Source organism: Mercenaria mercenaria, unplaced genomic scaffold (assembly GCF_021730395.1).
Source record: "Mercenaria mercenaria strain notata unplaced genomic scaffold, MADL_Memer_1 contig_550, whole genome shotgun sequence".
Lineage (NCBI taxonomy): Eukaryota > Metazoa > Mollusca > Bivalvia > Venerida > Veneridae > Mercenaria > Mercenaria mercenaria.
This window is the reverse complement of record NW_026463431.1, coordinates 40,242-58,707: the sequence shown is the minus strand read 5'-3', so window position 1 is coordinate 58,707 and position 18,466 is coordinate 40,242. Positions and strand designations below refer to the sequence as shown.

At 33.8% G+C, this 18,466-nt stretch overlaps 1 protein-coding gene across 1 annotated transcript; it reads left to right on the top strand.

The window, feature by feature from the left end:
* Window positions 1–1,228: 1,228 nt before the first annotated feature.
* On the top strand, window positions 1,229–2,883 carry LOC128554590 (alpha-(1,3)-fucosyltransferase C-like). Its single transcript, XM_053535856.1, has one exon. The coding sequence runs from the start codon at window positions 1,285–1,287 to the stop codon at window positions 2,422–2,424; it is 1,140 nt and encodes a 379-aa protein (XP_053391831.1). The 5' UTR covers window positions 1,229–1,284; the 3' UTR covers window positions 2,425–2,883.
* The last annotated feature ends 15,583 nt before the right edge of the window (window positions 2,884–18,466 follow it).

Below are 18,466 nucleotides of genomic sequence, written 5' to 3'. Positions count from 1 at the left end.
AGCGTCTTGTTTGGGTTTAGGAAACGCATTTTAGACGATAATGTCTGAAAACGTCTTAGCCACGTATCAGGTTTAAGTGTTGGCAAGGTTTTGCCTAGGTGTTTTTGTAGTTTTCGTAGCGTTTAGAAAACCATACCACGACGTCGACAAAACATTTTATGGGTGACGACAACGTTTTCAAAACGTCTTAGCTGGAAAAGTGATCGTTAAGTCCAGGAAAGGTAGGATGGTTCTCTTAGGCTTAATCTATTTACTTAAAATGCTTCTGCGATTTATCTAGAAAAACTTGCTATATTTGTTCCTTCAGATTTATAAAGTGTTTCACAAAATTAATTTTATCTCCTCTTTCAGTATCTTTGCGATACTTGTATTTTTATCAACTACTTTAGAACTGTTTAAAAGGTTTGGCGCTTGTATTGATTTATTTTTTAAATTCAAATAATATTTTGAATTTTTTCGCCATCTTCAATATTCTCTATCCTTGACCTTATATGAGTTACTTTAACCTTAATTTCGTATAGTTTTGGATCTCTTTTTAAAATACAATGTATTATTGTAAGGCATTGAATTTTCAAATAAACTGTGTAATTTATATTTCAGTGTATCAGCGGATACGGTATTCGTATTATACTTTTTCGTCGTGAGTACGATTCTCAGACCCGTTAAATATTTCTTTATATTTTTTCTTCAATATAATTCATTGAAGACAAAACGAGTTAGTAAATCGCGTTCTAACATGTTCTCTAAAATCACGTATCTTCATTGACACGTAATTATGTCTAAATACATTCCACTTTTAATATGATTTAATTTTTTAAGCTTTCCTGTGATATTTTTAAACCTGTACGAGTTAGTTTTATAAGTTTTATAACAATATTACACTTCACTTTAATAAAAGCATTGCCCGGCCAAAATCTTAGAACTGATTGATTTATAGGTACTACCACTTTTGTACGAGAATAAGAAACAAAACAATAAACTAGAAACCAGACAAAAACAAAATTACACAAAATATGTAATGCAAATTGAGTAAAATAATGAGGATCGAACTCTCGAGAAATACCGTCAACAAAGAATCACTGACTAAATCGTAAACTTAGTGTATTGACTTGATTAAATGTTAATGTTTAGCTTCTAAACGCCATAACACTGTGCGCTACATTATTTGAAAATGTATCCAAGTAATAACGTTTAGTTAAAAAACTTACCAGTGAAAGAGGAATGAGATTTCATGCGCGTGCATTTCTAATATATTCGTTTATCATATGCCTTGAAGTTGCATTAATGTATAAGTATGTAAGGATGAAGAAACAGCAAACTGGAAATTATGATCATAATATTCAAACTTTGTTAATACAAAAAAATAACTTTTCAAAAGTTACAAATAACATTTCGCATAATGTGTTATATTTCACAAGTAATATATTTGAAATTCACGCTAAAGAAAGTAAAATAACAACAGGTAAAAAATTAATTGTATTTTTCAATGTACCGGAATACATGCAAAGTAATACGAGAAAGGATACGCTGTATAGAAACTGTGAATATAAAAATTGTATAATTTCGTTTGATATAAATAAAATGTTAACGGCAGATGCCGTCATATTTTACATAGGAATTAGAAATAAGCGAATGGAAAAATATCCACCAATAGATTTGAAACAACGAAACCCAAATCAGGCATGGATATTTACCTCTGTGGAGCCTCCTGAGCATTTTTATAATACTGATTATCAGTCAGCATCGTGGCATAATACAATGAACTGGTCTAGTCTATACAGACTTGATTCAGATATACCAAATCCTTACGGTTGTTTAATACGCTCTATGACCATTAATTCGCAGGACTATGTTTCAGCCTACAGCACAAAAACAAGGAATGCACTCTGGATGGTAAGCCATTGCCAGGTTTCTAGTGACCGAAATCAATATGTTACAGAATTGATAAGGAGCGGATTCGATGTTGATATCATAGGAGGCTGTAGTTCAGACGGAAGAAAAATAGATGTAGAAGAACTTGATCAAATTGTTCCTACTTATAAATATTATTTAGCGTTTGAAAACTCGTTTTGTAATGATTATATTTCGGAAAAGTTTTTTCAACATTTCAATTTAAGTTGGATTATTGTTGTAAGAGGTGGTGCAAATTATGAACGTTTACTTCCAAAAAATACTTATATTAATACAGCGGATTTTTCAAATATCTCGACTCTAGCGGACTACCTCTCAAATCTTGGAAATGATAAAGAAAGATATATTGAATTTCTACGTAATAAAGACAAATATGTAAGCATCCGCTGGCATGCAAACAGAAATTGTGAAATATGCAGACGATTAAATAATCTATCCAAGTATAGAAAAACATATACATCACTTAAGGAATATCTTACTGATGGCCAGTGTTTTAGACCAAAGGACTTATAAGTCAAATTTATAAAACACAAATTGAAATAATTGTACGATACATGTATTCGGAACATACAAATGTTTTCTATCTGGAGAAATAGAAATAATTTGAAACGTACGAACTTAGAATAATTCTGATATATTCAACAAAGTCGAAAGCGTCAACGTTTCTAGAACTACATTAAAGAATTCTACATTGCGTGTGTTTAAGGAGTGTACACTTTAATGCATTTATAAATGCCCTTTTGCAGACAAGTTTGTTATGTAATTGTTTTGATTTGACCAATACATTTAACCATATACTTTTATAGATATACCTATATATCTATACCTTTAAAAGCAACAAAGGTAATCCAATTATCATTGGCAACTATATTTTGAAAACAATAGGCCTAATTGTTCTACAGAAATTGATTAAATATTTCTTTTTAATCGCAAAGTTACATTGAATATTACTCTTCTGAATAAAGGAATCATCCCGGGACTATTAGCAATAATTTAATGAAATAAGAAAGCCCCTTACAATGCGTTTCTTATAGCTGGAATAATATATATCTAAATTATCTTATGTTTCTCTAAATACACACTACATTTGAATATTTGTTGATATCCCTGTAAAGTTTGACATATGAACACACTGTTTGATACCACTCAAACTAACAAATCATAACAACGGTAACATCTTCACTAAAATTTATTGAGCTACGAGGAATGAAATAAGGTAATTCAAAACTAAAAAAGTAAAAACTCAGAGCTGGAGCTGGACTCAATCAAACCAAGCCTGCTACTATTTTGCTTGGCTGCGTTATATGCGTTATAAATTTACACTCATGAAAGGATGGAATCTGTTCCCATCTTTACACTCATCAAAGCATAGAATCTGCTCTCATCATTTCACCGGCTTTTCTTTGCAGTTTTCATTAGTAGATTATCAGATTTGTTTCCAGACACACATACGAGTTCTGCAGTGTAGATTCTTTAGGCAAAGTTTGTCATCTATTTGTTATTCATTTTTATGTATAAAATATGCTTCGTTTGGCTGTGTGAATTTGAAAATTACTGACGCTATTGCATTTGTTTACACCGTGTCATTAGTAACACCTATTAGTAACCTATTTTTTCAGAAATGATGAAACACAATCACCCAGAAGAATTACAGCTGAACAATGTTAATACCTCAGATTTATTTGAGACGTCATCTTTTGACTTACATTTAACAATTGTGAAAAGTAATTTAGAAACAAAACTATATGATAAAATGGACGATTTAAATTTTGAAATTGTCAACTTCCCCATTTTGATGGGTATGTCCTTCGAGCAACAACATATGGTGATTGTATTTCACAACTTACTCGTCCCGCAAGAGCTAGCCAAAATGATTTTAATGACAGAAGTTATCATTATTAAAAAAAACCAAAAAACTTTATTGCAACAGTGTTACCAATATCATAAACTACGAAAGGTTCCACTAAATTTTATTACAGAGCGTCCAAACTTTTAAATAAATATATTGCAAACCTTAAAACGCTCTTAAATCTTAGTCATACACTCCACGCATACAATGGGACAATTTAGATGGTTCTTTGGATGATACCGAATAAATATCGGTAAAATGTGTCGAAAAGTTTATCAAAACAGGATACGATGCGAAAATCAAGCACGGTGCATGTTTTATGACTGACTCCTTTATCCACTATAGTTAGCCGCTACGCTTTCCTATTTGAAAGTTCGATGACTAATAAATTGTACAACAGCGGATGTTTTTCTTCTACAATGAACGGTCGGAGCGAGTGGACTTTTGTTTTGCGACTTGCTGAGTACATTTGTGTAATTATACCTCATCTATATATTTTACTATATATAATTTGGAATTTTGTCACTAATGCTAGAGCTCTCTAACTTGTTAGAAAAGGGTAAATGTGAGTCTGACATGCCCTTAACGCGTTAAAACTACCTAATTTTCGTTTAAATAGGTTGCTGATAGTTGCAAGCCGCCCTATTTTCAACTTGTTTTGATTATTTTATTTGTTTCGTACTTTATATAACGTACATTGTCTTGTTTGTGGTTTGTGGGTATTTCCTTTCGTATCTCCATTATCCCATTGTATTTAAACACCTGTGCGTTTACTTTGAGTAAGGTTAGTTGCCTACCATATGTTATGCCGCCGGCCGTCTCTGGGCAGTGTTGCGTTTTCCTTCTTATTTGCTCTAGTTGTGTATATGTGTGTGTTCGTGTCTTGGACGTGCTCCGCTTCGTTGTTTTTTTTTCTTGTTTAATATAAGTTTATTTGCTTTGTGTGTCTGTTAGTGTGGATAAAATTCAGAAACGATATATTTGGACCGTGTTTACCCTGGAAATCGAAAAGTATGGGGTTACTTGATTGGTGGTGTGCAAATGATTTCTTTACGCATATTTTTGTAGTAATTTAGCAATTAAACACACGTTACTCGTGTTGTAGTTGTTGCACGCATGCACAATTCAAAGGTAGAAATCCAATTGCTTACCTGTTGGAAGTAAAATGCTGTCCAGGTCTTACTTTTGTTCAGTTGTACTGAATTTCATTAAAACAAGCAATCTTTTAAGTAAACTGTTAAAGACTCAGCTGACAGTTTCTTATATGTATATAGGGAAAATTTTCCTACGGACAGATTTTCTTTAAACTTTATGCACTGACTGAGAATCAAGTTGAAAACGGAAACATGCATTAAAATCATAGGCATCGCACTTGATCTTGCATTATCTGCCCTTGAAAATAGATTTTTCAGTATTTTCCGACTTTCAAAGGTCAAAAATTCATGACCAACCCTGGGTACCTATGACCACGATGATTTGCTTTATTTTATATTTCTGTTTTTCATTTGATTCTCTGACAGTAAACAGTTTAAAAAAGAAATTCTGTCCGTAGGAAAATTTTGCCCCATGTCAATTTAGACGCTGGCAACTGCCCTCGACTATGAACATGACGAAATGATACCTCGAAGTCCTTGTCTTTCCGATGGCCGAATTTCTTTAAACATTGTATATTGAATGCAAATGATGACTAAAACAGATGTATAAATTAAAACGCACAGTCTCCTTCTCTTAATCTTGAATTATCTGCCCTTGAAAATTGGATTTTGTTAGTATTTTTTGATTTTCAAGAGCAGATAATTCAAGATCAAGCACCGGTACGTATGATTTTAAATACATATTTCCGTTTTAAACTTGATTCTCGGTCAGTACAAAAAGTTTAAAGAAATACTGTCCATAGGAAAAGTTTTGCCTATATACATATAGGAGACTGTCAGATGTGTCTTTAAGTTAAAGCCGACATTACATTGAATTGTTATTAGTCAAGCTTGTGATTGCGATAGATTCGAATGAATGATCATGCCATGATCAGGTCAAATGCTTGAAAAGAGGCTTCTGCATGCGTTAGAGGGCGCGTGTTCGATATTTTCGCAAAACTTTGCAAGTAAAAGGTAAATATGTTATTTTTATTAATCACCCCTTCTAAAGAGAACATCGTTCAGAATTTACAGTTATTTGATTTAAGTCGGTCACTCACTGGATACCGGAAATAGCACTTACAAAATTGTACTTTTTATTAAATACTAGCATGCTGGCTTTCCTGTGTTCTAGTGCATCATGGTGCTACGGCGTAGCCAGGGGTGGTTCGACTAGTGTGGCCGAGGTGAACTTTAAAGTTTTTTATTGATATATAATATTTCCTTACCAACTGTTCATTTTCCTGTAATCACAACTTCCCCGTCTTATTTATATGTAATAAGTGAGACAGTCGGTCCACGTTTCGAGAAGAAGTCCTAATTATCTCAAGGATTCTACAGTTTTTTTTTATTATCGTCATTACTACCTTGTGTGAATAAAATATTATGTCCTAGCTACGAAATATTTACTCGTGACTCGGAGATACTATTTCTTCCAATGAGTTAAAGTTATTATCTTGTGACCGTAAGATAGACTCGTTCTCAAATAGGTTATTTCCTTCCCATGATATAAAGATACGCACACTTGTCACTCGAGGCGACAAATGTACGTTTCCTTTATCTTGTGGCCATGAGATGCGAACTCGTGCAAACGGGACACTACAAATTAATTAAAGACGCACACTTGACACATCGGAATTTATAGAGCTACTACGAACTGGTATCTCGTCGCTACGAGACACAATTTCACTTATCACCTCGGAGTGTCGGGTAAGATGGTATACCGAATCTGAAAACTAAATTGACTAAAAGATCCTTCTTCATTGTATTAATAAAACACTGAATTTTCATGTGTGGTAGATTATGTATTTTATGCGTCTGGAAGTCTGGTTATAAATGTTTCTCGTAGCATCTGAGGCGGATGGTCACGCTCACGTGCCCCTGACTGCTATGAATTCAAAACCACGATTGGTTTGTAGAATGCTCATGTTCTTTTCAGAAAGCTATCACTGTATGGTAACTACAACGGTAGCCGTGTGTTTGGATTTGTCCAATATGGCCGCTCAAAGCAAAAATCAACAAGAGATATTTAATACGTCTTGCTACGTTTCGTTACCAAACCCTGTTCAGTAACACTGGTAATGTCCAAAGAAGTAAATGCCGGACTGGCATGGCGATTAGAATCGTACTTAGCATAAATATATCTTATAAACTCATTGTAATAGTTCATTTTCGCGACTCATGTTCAAAAATTTCATTTTAATTATCTATAAAATCAAGCTATCTGGACAAAATGGATGTAAATGTACTATATGATAATCTCTAGTATACGTATGCATAATCTATGATATGTAAATAGCACCTAAGCTTCAAAAGGACTCAAAACGTATAGCGTCGTAAAAACATGAATGTAACGGTTTGGATAACAAGTGTACACCGGTATGGATGACTTAATCTCTTTGGATGTTTGCGGTTTGGACTAACACTTTCAACTACTAAGTTTGAAATATCGTTTGTTTCTAAGTAATGTTTTCATATTTTACAATGGTACATGTTCAAATATGTCTTCCGGCAGACCATTTATGTTAAATATATGAGCCGCGCCATGAGAAAACCAACATAGTGGCTTTGCGACCAGATTGGATCCAGACCAGCCTGCGCATCCGCGCAGTCTGGTCAGGATTCATGCTGTTCGCAAAGCCACTATATTGGTTTTCTCATGGTGTTGCTCATATTATGCTTATAAAATACTCATATGTTGATCAATATGGATGCTACTTTTTCTAGTGTATTTAATCAAACTGATGTTCCTGCTAACAAGATTGAAACAAGACTTTTCAAGAATTTTTGAAATGAATATACACATATCATTGCTGATGACCAGAAAAACTGTCTGTTAAAACTGAGCAAATGATCAATGCATACTGAAAATTGCTTCAATTCGCTACACACTGACGCACAGCTCATGAGTAATATTTGTTTCAGCAATTACCCGTGAAAGGCATAACTCTATAATCTGCCGGAAATACGTTAAGCGACAGTTTTGATATGTAGTTCTTGCTATACAAGGCTAACAAATGACTGGTGCACCTTGTCACCTTTCAGTATGTACTAACAGGTTTATACCCCAGAGGGGGATTCAATGTTGTTATATTTTCTGGTAGTTTTTGGATCATGGAGTCCATTCAACATATGTGTAACTGAGTTCCGCTTAGGCCGGTGCTAGATGGCTTGAGAGGTGTTGCACATTTCATTACCTCTCATGAACAGACTCAATCAAACTGAGTCTGCTATTATTCTTCTTGGTTGCATTCCTTGCTTCCAAAGGATCTTTTTACAGATTTTATTTGCTATTGACAGTGCCATTGCGACGTCCTGATATTTGTTTGTTTCTTTCTTTCTTCCATGTTACATATACGTTATAGTAGGTCTATATATTATGAGAGTTTAATAATTTACACATTTATGCATACACTGTAGTAGGCTTTCGTGTTTTTCTCCTATTGGATATGTTTTCATTTTTATAATTTCTTTTCTCAAGCGTAGCAGTGAAATTTTCCAATCTAAAACACAAGTAGGAGAGAAATGGCCACGTAAAGCAATGGTCATCACCATTAATCTTTGTAGGAAATTTAAACACACAGGCCTGTTACTAAGTAAGATACGTTGCAAGTGCAAGAATACTATTGTTGATTATGCATGGTTGTTAGTTCAATAGTAGGGTCACATTAAAAGCTTTGTTTCCTGTCTCCCAATCTCACATTTCAAAACAGAGCTTTTAAAAGGATATGATTTACTAGCTTGTTTAATTATGTACTGACTTCTGTTCTAATTTCATGACTGTTTATATACATTTCGATATAATTGGCAAATATCAAGTATAATAGTTGACTATTCAAATGCTATGTCACAAGAAAGCTAACTTAATGAATCAATGACATAAACAAGTACAAAAGGGCCAAGAAGTTTGGTAAGGCGTATGTTTTAATCATAGAAAGCTACCCTCTTCTGGTGCTAAATAACACTAAGATACCTGTCTAATACATGAACTTAACCATAAGTTGCTAAGTAAAGTCAAAATAGAGATATATATTTGCTTAAAAAACAGAAGAATCTTTGAGCCTGTGCATTGCATATCGGATAATTAGAGTGAACAGGTGTTTAAAGCATGATTTCATTCTTAAAATTGGTATGTGAGGTACCTGCTTACATACCAAAGCTACAGCAGTATTTATTAACTCAATGAATCGGCATAACTCTGCAATGACGTTTAAGTCAGACTTGCACAACCTTACTTTGCATGTTAGATCCTACTTAATATTGATTATTGAGATACCTGAGTTCGTACAAAAAAGTACAAAATTCCATTTAGTGAATCGGGAAAAGAGTCATACATTTGTGAATAAAAAACAAACTAGAATTATGGAACATGTGTATTGCATGTCAGATCATCACATTGAACAACTAAATTCCCAGTAGTCTTTACTGATATAACGTCTTACAAATAATTACAAAAATATGCGTAATCGACGAACGGATGCGTGCAATAGCCCTTCGTATTCTCCAAGTAATCGTTGTAAATCATCTTGGAATAGTGAAATATGCACAGGGGTTGCCTTGTGGAAAAAAGAAACTTGATAATAAAAATTCCCGTCAAGGAAAAATTTTTTTACATTGGATCAGCAGATGTGTTTAATTGTAATATGAAGACTATCTAAAGAATAAATTATCTCCGTCATCTGAAGATCTATCTTTCAAAAATAAAATCTCTTTGCTGGACCATCTACTCTGCCTAACTGTGACCTCTTTGTCTCTGTCTCTTTTTGTCTCTGTCTGTCTGTATTTCTCTACGGTGGGGCTCAAACTCAATAGCTATCGATCCAGACGCTCTACCACTGAGCTATCATGGCACACAATTCCACTTTCATCAATGGATTTTTGTATAATGGTAGAGCGTCCGTCCCTGGTGAGACAGATCGCGGACTCGATACCAAGGATGTAGAAAAGGGTGTAGAAAATGTCACCAGTTGCTCACTTAATATGCTCAGCATTTTGCCGATAGAACAGACCGTAGTATGGCATTAATGAGATGTAGAGACTGGTGTCTAAATTGGTAACACCTTAAATTAATTACATTAAAAAGTAAAGTTTTGTATCCGCCTAAGAATCCGATATACTATTTTTGTGCGGATTATACATGTAAAGGGGAACGACCGTCTGACATGTTATCGATGGGCGTCGATATATATTTCTGGTAAAATCAAGCAAATCCACGTAACTATCACAAAAATACATTTGAACAGACTTTCTAAAAGTTTAAAACATGTTAAAGTAGCTACGAGGGGCGTTCAATATGTAATGTTACTCCGTATGTAGTTCCGTAACTGCTGGCTATTTTTAGATGCGGTTTTCGGCACATTATAGAGCTATTTATTGGCAACACAATGCTATTTAAATTTTAAAAATTGGTAGTTTCAAAGTAGAAATATAATCATTTGAGTGAGGTGTACTCTGGTATACTGGACATTTTTTGTCCAAAATATTGAGATTGTAATACGCAGTTCCTTGATTCTACTATTCAACAACTAGAAGTATAGTTAAATTTTCAGTTTAAACAGATAAACAAAGCATGATTTTCACAAAAACATGTGAAAATTTAAATAAAAAAGATTTTAACAGTTTTAAATTGAATGTGTATATTTTTACTCGAAAAATGATAAAGTGAGTACAATAAGCCTCTGCAATTTTGTCAGGCGCGATAGTTATCGTTAATTTTTTTTTGTATTTTAAGTTGATACTAGTATCTTAATTTTCGATTGCGAAACTAGTTCTTACAACTTTGATTAATCGCTTTCAAAACCTTTTCCAGATCGAATCAACCTCGAGTTAAGATTTTTTAGTTGTGTTGTATAATTAAAATGCATTAAATAGTTTAAAACTAACGCAAACTCGTCAAAAATTGCTGTACCTCGTAGATAAATGATAGAATTTTGTGATTTTACAAGTTATTCTATTTTTCTGAGACGCTGGATGCCCAGGACAAACCTAAATTATAATTATGGTCCAGTATACCTGAGTACACCTCTCTAAAATGATCATATTTTTACTTAGAACCTACCTATTTTTATAATTTATATAGCATGGTGTTCCTGATAAATTGCTCTATAATGTGTCGAAAACTGCATCTAAAAATAGCCAGCGGTTACGGAACTATATACGGAGTAACATTACATATTGAACGCCCCTCGCATTTTTATGAAGTTAAATCGACAAAGGGTCGCATACTAGCTTTTTACAAAGCTTAACTTGTTTACATAACAATTCATTTACAATTGGTTTACAAAGCCACTACTGAAGACTATAATTCATACTGGCAGTGAGGTAAGATCAGACTACACTGCTTATCACGTCCAACTGATACCCGCGCGAAGGTAACAATAGAGACCGTTTTCTGAATTATTAACTTAAATGACACACACTGGAATCCATTTTAAATGTTTTTGACTTACTACTTTTGAGGAATTTGTCGATGCAGTATACAAATTTAAAGATAAGTTTGGTTAATGTTTGATGCAAAAGAGTAATTTTAGTCAAACAAACGCATTTTAACGTCAGCTCAAAAGTCAGACCCCAAAATGGTAGTATTGGTGTACGTTTTATATTCCGTGACAAGTTCTTTAATGCATTTTTTACGACGAAAAGGCATTGGTAGAAAGGAATATAGTTCTACAAAGCGAAACAGTGCAAACTATCTGAATCCGTTACTTTCTACCATTTATTCGCTTTCACGCAATGTTCCTATTTAATGTCTGTATACCTACTGAGTAATGATATATTATTGCAGTTCTGCATGTTTGAACCAAATTTATTTCTCCTATGCAGAATTTTACTGAACCATGCTTTTTCAATGTATATTGAAACCGAAGAATATCATTTATAAAAAAGATAAGATCATATGTTTGTTTTATTCTTTGACCGATTAGACCTTTATTTCTTTTAAAATTAACAAATAAAGTTTGAATATTTCCGAAGGCATATTAATCAGTAGATTGTCAGTTTTCACTTAAAACTTAAGTTTGTTTGTTGGTTTGTTTTGGGCTTAACGCCGTTTTCTAACAGTATTTCAGTTATGTAAGACGGGGCAGTTAACCAGTGTTCATTCACTCAACCCGTACCAACCTGATTCCCACTTGAATCAGCGGTGGAGGACAATGATTTCAGGAACAATGTGTTTTATCAAATCGTCACGGAGAGTATCGCCTCGACCGAGAATCGAACTCACGACACCGCGATACGTAGATCGGCGCTCTCCCTATTGAGCTAAGTGGGTTGCTTTAAAACAAGCAAATAACTTTGGATTCTATAAATAGTTTCAGTGTACCAGCAAAATACACTGAATGACATATATTACTGCATAAGACCAATAAAAGCTGTTTTCTATTTTCTGAAAAACGTACACTCGCAGAAGTTTTTTATTACGTAAATGATATTGATGTTTTTAAACTGATTAATCAAATAAGAATTTTTGTGTTTTTAGGATAGATAATACATCGACTTTTATCACATGACGAATTTAAAAGATACAGTTTCTCTTGTTTTCTTTTACATGTTATACTGTGTTTTGTACTGATGTATTTTATTGTACCAACAAAGTTGATTTTATCTCATGTTGATCTTCTAAAGATATTTTATCGCTTTGTCCGTCTGCCTATTTGACCGTCCGTCACACATTTTCTATCTTTAAGATACAGCCGACATTTCATTGAAACTTAAAATGCACATAGATGTAGCTGAAACGAGGTACATCGTACAAGAAACTAAATTTTATGTTGAATAGTATTCAGATTATTTCCATTTATGTAAGATGTGTTTTCTTTTTCAGAAGTTTACTTTTCTGTAAACTTTAATCAAAGATCCAAGGAAAATGAAAGATATATACAGGGTATTTCATAATATCTGCTATCATTTGGTTGTTTTAATTTTTTCGAAATTTAGAATGTACTTTTAAACGGAAGTCATTTATCAATAGGATATATAATGAAGTTTTATTTGAAACATAACATCAGCAGGTTAACTTAAAATGCTCAACTTCATGTTCATTTAAAGAAAAGATTCAGTTTTACAACATGTGTTCACGATGACGTCCTCTCTGAAAACCTGAATATTTTCGGTCAGCTTGTGTTACCATGTCGTCTGTCAATAACTGACCCTGACTGTTCAAACCTTTTAAATATTCTGTGCACTTGCATCTTGCTTAGTTTCTCACCTACAGGATATCGTTTTTACATTTATCTTAATTATGACTGTGAACGGTAAATAACTCTCATAATACAGCTTAACTATTTCTGTGCACTTTTCTATGGGCAACGTCATCTTGAAAATTTTACTTGTTTTGATGACGTCGTTTATGATGTCATGACGTGAACATTTTCCCATTACTTTTTACATTATGTAAAAAAACAAAGAAAAATATCAAACAGGGAATGCCACGCACCAAAAGCGCAGCCTCCTCAAAACGAACCCCCCAGCACGCAAACGCGTGCACCACACACACACTCAAAGCTTACACATCAGAACAAAACGAACAAAACACACACACACACACTCAAAGCCAACACATAAGGACAAGACGAACAATGAGCATACACACACGCGCGCACACAAAGTCAACACACAAGGACAAAACGAACTTCATTCTGTTTTCTTTTGAATACCATATAACATAACTGCGTTATGTGTTACATGTACGTTTTATATTAGCTCGCAAGGGTAACAAATGTTATGAAACACCCTGTATGTTCAATAAGTAAGTATAAAGTCCAAAGGGATTGACAATGTCAATTAATAATTAGCAACTCTAGTCTCTACAACGGCTTCATTCGCCTTTATCAAGTATAAATGGTCTGAGCTGTGTAGTAAATATCACATTTCGACCATGTTTATTGCTTTATCAATGATGATGTTGATAATAATAATAATAATAATAATAATATTAAAAGTAATAATAATGATAATAAGTAATAATAATAGTCTTATAATAACACAGATATGACGTTACGTTACCATAGCGTAAAACTAAATATTAACGCGCCAAATAGACATATTGCAAACAATATTTGGGGTTCTGTAAAATTGAACAGAAAATGGGCCATATAGGAAATTAGATTTGCACTGAACATGTTGTGGCGAACTTACCCCAAACAAGTTGCTGCAAACACCCCGTAAACTAGTTGCTGTGAACATCCTGCGATCAAGTTAGGAACAAGCTAAGAACTATGACAACTGAACAAAACCCTGACAGAAATTGCCCACAAAATAGCTGGTACAGAAGATATGCAATAACAATTAAATTGATGGGAAATATCATCATAAACTCAAGTTGCCATCATGTTAGAAGCTACTTGGAAAATGTTGAATTATTGTTAATTGCAATTCAAGTAACAGTGTAAGAACAAATAAAGTGGTGGGAAATATGGTCATAAATTCAAATTGCCAATGCCCAAGCGTTTTCAAATCATTTTAGAACCTACTTTGAAAATGTTGAAATATTGTTAATTGCAATTCAAGTAACAGTGTAACAGTACACAAAATGTATTTCATCCCAGTAACATTTTTTCTTCCCCATTGCTTGTAAGTTACAGGAATATTTAGTTCCATTAAATTGATTAGTTAGATCAATATCAGTTTCTTACTAATTTCTTATTAAGACACTACATAGGAAAATTGCTTGAAAAATGGTATTCGCATAATGATTCAGGGTTGTTATTATTTTTCATTTCTTTATTTATTTATTGCTAAAGCTTTTCCCCTGTTTTCTTTGGAATGTTTTACGGAATTCACATGGCATCTATGCTTGAAGTCGAGGTAGAAATTTCATAAAAAATATTCAAATGGGTCCTGCTATTTGCTGCACCCATTGGAAGTTTGTCCTTTTTATAAAGAATAAAGAATAACATATATTAAGTGTATCCAGACCTATAACGAATTGAGTTGTTACAAAAATCTGATTGATATCATTGAAAAATGAATGAAAAAATCTTACTAATTTATTCTATAATGTTAATCTACACTATATTGATAGGGTAAGTACATTTTGATGTATGTCAATTTTCTGTTTGCAGTTTTTCCTGTCCATATTATCATCATTTGGAAGAAAATTGGGAGGAGTAAGAAATTTTCAAATGTTCAAATCAATGATTATAATATTATTATGCATGTAAATCTCTGTATTGCAGTTTAATGTAGACTTTGTTTTAATAAGATTAGTATACAGAGAAGCCTAGAACTGAAGTTAGAAGTACTGTGTGGCTGCCGTAAAAAGTCACCCGACTCCATCTTGGTGTTGTTATATTTTCTTGTCCTTCGGGATCATTGATTTCAACTCATTTAGATTTGAAAATTGAATACTGCTTAAGCCGGTGCTAGAGGACGTGGGGAGTGTTGCATTTTCCATTACTGCTCATGAACAGACTCAATCAAACCGAGTCTGCAATTTTCACTGTGCCATGTTCTCGGTGCTCTACTTTCAAGATTGTATTTACTTCACAACAGCGGGTGTTAAGTGCTGTGTGGCAGTTGTAAAAAGTCACCCCTACTTCATCTCAATGTTGTTATATTTTCTGGTCCTTCGGGATCATTGATTTTAACTCATTTAGATTTGAATATTAAATACTGCTTAAGCCGGTGCTAGAGGGCGTGGGCAGTGTTGCATTTTCTATTACTGTTCATGAAAAGACTCAATCAAACCGAGTCTGCAATTTTCACTGTGCCTTGTTCTCGGTGCTTCCGAGGGATCTACTTTGCAGGTTTTTTTAGAAATAAATGCTAAGGCCTAGACATCATTGGTCTTTCTAGTTGGGAACAACTATCCGGATAGGACCAGTTTCTGTAAACATGGAGTGACTGCTTTATTTATAAGTTATTGAGCTTGTCAACCTTAAAAGCGTACGAGCGCCTAAGGAATGCTAGGTTGTATTTAAACACAAACCTTCTCTTATGATTTGGAAGCGACAGATGTACACATAGGATGTGTATACATAATTAAAATAGTTGAAAAGTACGCGGAAACATTCCTTTTATGATTTTCCTGTTTAATATTACACTTTTGAAAATGATATGAATACAGAGGCAAAATCATTTAGTGTTTGAACGTTAATAATCTTTTTATTTTTATTTTTTTTTGTAGTTCCAGCATAATCAAAATTTCTTTTCAAAGTTAATTAACTTGCCTGTTTAGTTCAAAAAATGTAAACCAAGTGCTTTGCATCTAGAGCCCGCGACTTTGATCCCAAGGAGCGCTGTATTTTCTCTTTAACGATTAATAAGATGACAGTGTGTAACCATTCTCCACATATGTGTCATATGTATGTGTTTGTTACTTTATTGTTGGGTTTTAATTGACACCGACACTGTCACAGGTCATATGGCGACTTGTCAGATTTGTTACCATTCAGGGTATTATTTTTTTATCGCGAGCGGGAATCTGAGTTGAACCATTGACCTTCTGGAAGCTTGATGGACGGCTTCTAAGAAGAAATAATCATAACCTTACTAAGCAAGTTTTCGAACTCACAGAGGTTAGTGGCAAATGATACAAAGCCAGCGGCCTTATCTCTTGTAAAGTTTGGAGTTCATGTCACTACTGGTGCAGATAAAAAAAATGGAAAGGTTATGAAACCACCGTTTTATTATTGAAATAATGTAGAAAACGTTTTAAAAACCAGTAAAACAACAACAACATAAACAAAAACAGAAACACTATCAAACAAATAGTTAGGTTCCGTTTTCTTGAGGAAACTGCAAAATGTACATACAGTCGACATCGTGCCTGCGACCACCTATATTAAGCAATATTTTTATTAAAAGTCTGGCCAAAATCCACCCGAACGTTTTCTGTACATAAATTCATTTCATTTAGCGGCTTTTTTATTGAAAGACAAGCGACCACATTAATGTAGTCCCGGCAGGTATAATATTTGACAAAAATATCTATTAAGCAACCGGGTACCAAATTTCCACTGGGCATTACTTCACCTCTGTAGTTAACGAGTACATTTTGTACCTGCCTGTATGAAATTTACCTCTGTAACAGTCGAACTGATGAACAAATCCTGCTATAATTTTCACGTTTTGTGGACTTGTAAAAGAGTTCGCGATTTTAAAACAGATTTTGAAATCATTCATGTACTTTCTCATCATCGTGGCATCCACTTCGGCTAAACGCAAAGCATAAATTAAACCTATGCATTTTGAAGTATAAGTTTATATACATATATGTATACATGTATTAATTATTAATACGGTTACATTTACAGTTAGAATCATTTTTCTTTCCACCTGACTGAAATTCATTATGAGAGCATTCCATTAAGAGGCCACTGTTTAGCAGTCCATTGGGCGGACACTTAATACAATGTCAACTGTATTTGAAAATTAACTAAAAATAAAATATAGCTAAATGGTTAAGTAAATTTAAACATGTGAACAAGAAACGAAGCTCTCTATTGCGGTAGAAACACAGTATACAATTTGATGTAAACAGAAAAAGGGTTTTATCTATCTCATACTTAAATACTAATTTATTCATTTTGATTTTGTCTGCAGTTTTGCTATTTCATAGCCTTTGACATGAGTTTTAAATACTTCGGTACAACAATGTATATCACTATTACTAAAGGCATGCCCGCTAATCGGACGACATGACAGTTAATCCAAAAATATTTGCCTGAAAGATTCCATTAACATGACTTGACTCTGAAGAAAATGTTTCTTTCAAGAATAAAGATTGTATTGACTTATACAAACAAAGTCAAGGCTTAAGTATTTACAGAACAGCAAAATATCATGTTAGGCACATCTCGAATCAACTGATTGGAGTAAGGAAGCACTGTACAATTTGGGTCGGTAGAAACATATCTTTTATCGTACAGTTGCATATCGTCATACAATATTTTGCGCATCGCGCGACAGTACAGTGCGACGCACAAATTTTGAACACGCGCCCTTTCTTATCAAGTCTTGTGCTCTACCTACTGAAATAACGTTACGTGCTTGTTGTACTTCGTACGGTTAATTTTCTTCCCGTAGTTCAAATTTAATACTAATATTAGACGTGTTAGGGGACGTTCATTTTTTTCAATATGACATAAATGTATAATCAATTAGTACAACACAGAATATTGAAAAGTATTGCTTTCAAATACACCTGAGCAATTGAGAGTATAATTATTTGATGCTTTTTTGTACAGGACTTAAGGATTGATATATCATGTAAAATATTCACCATTTTAATATTATGCACCATTCAAAAAATAGCGGAAAGTGGAAACTTTACAGGTCGTTCAACACGACAAAAACAAAAATGTTGCAGGCTCGGTTTGATTGAGCCTATTCATGGACGGTAGTGGAAATACATGCTACCGTTTACGCCCTCTAGCCCCGGGTTGAGCAGAACTCAAAATTTACACATGCTAAAAGTACAAAAAGCAATTTAGAGACATCCGCAGATGTATTCAAACGGCGGTGAACATGGAACCTTCAATGATACACGTGTTGAGGCGTGTAATTCCATGAAGAGCGGCGTTTGGTCCCCAGATAAAGTAAAGGGTTTGCCCCAAACGAGAAAACAATGGGC

Coding starts and splice junctions, on each gene's coding strand:
- LOC128554590 (XM_053535856.1), top strand. CDS start 1,285: ATGTATAAGTATGTAAGGATGAAGAAACAGCAAACTGGAAATTATGAT.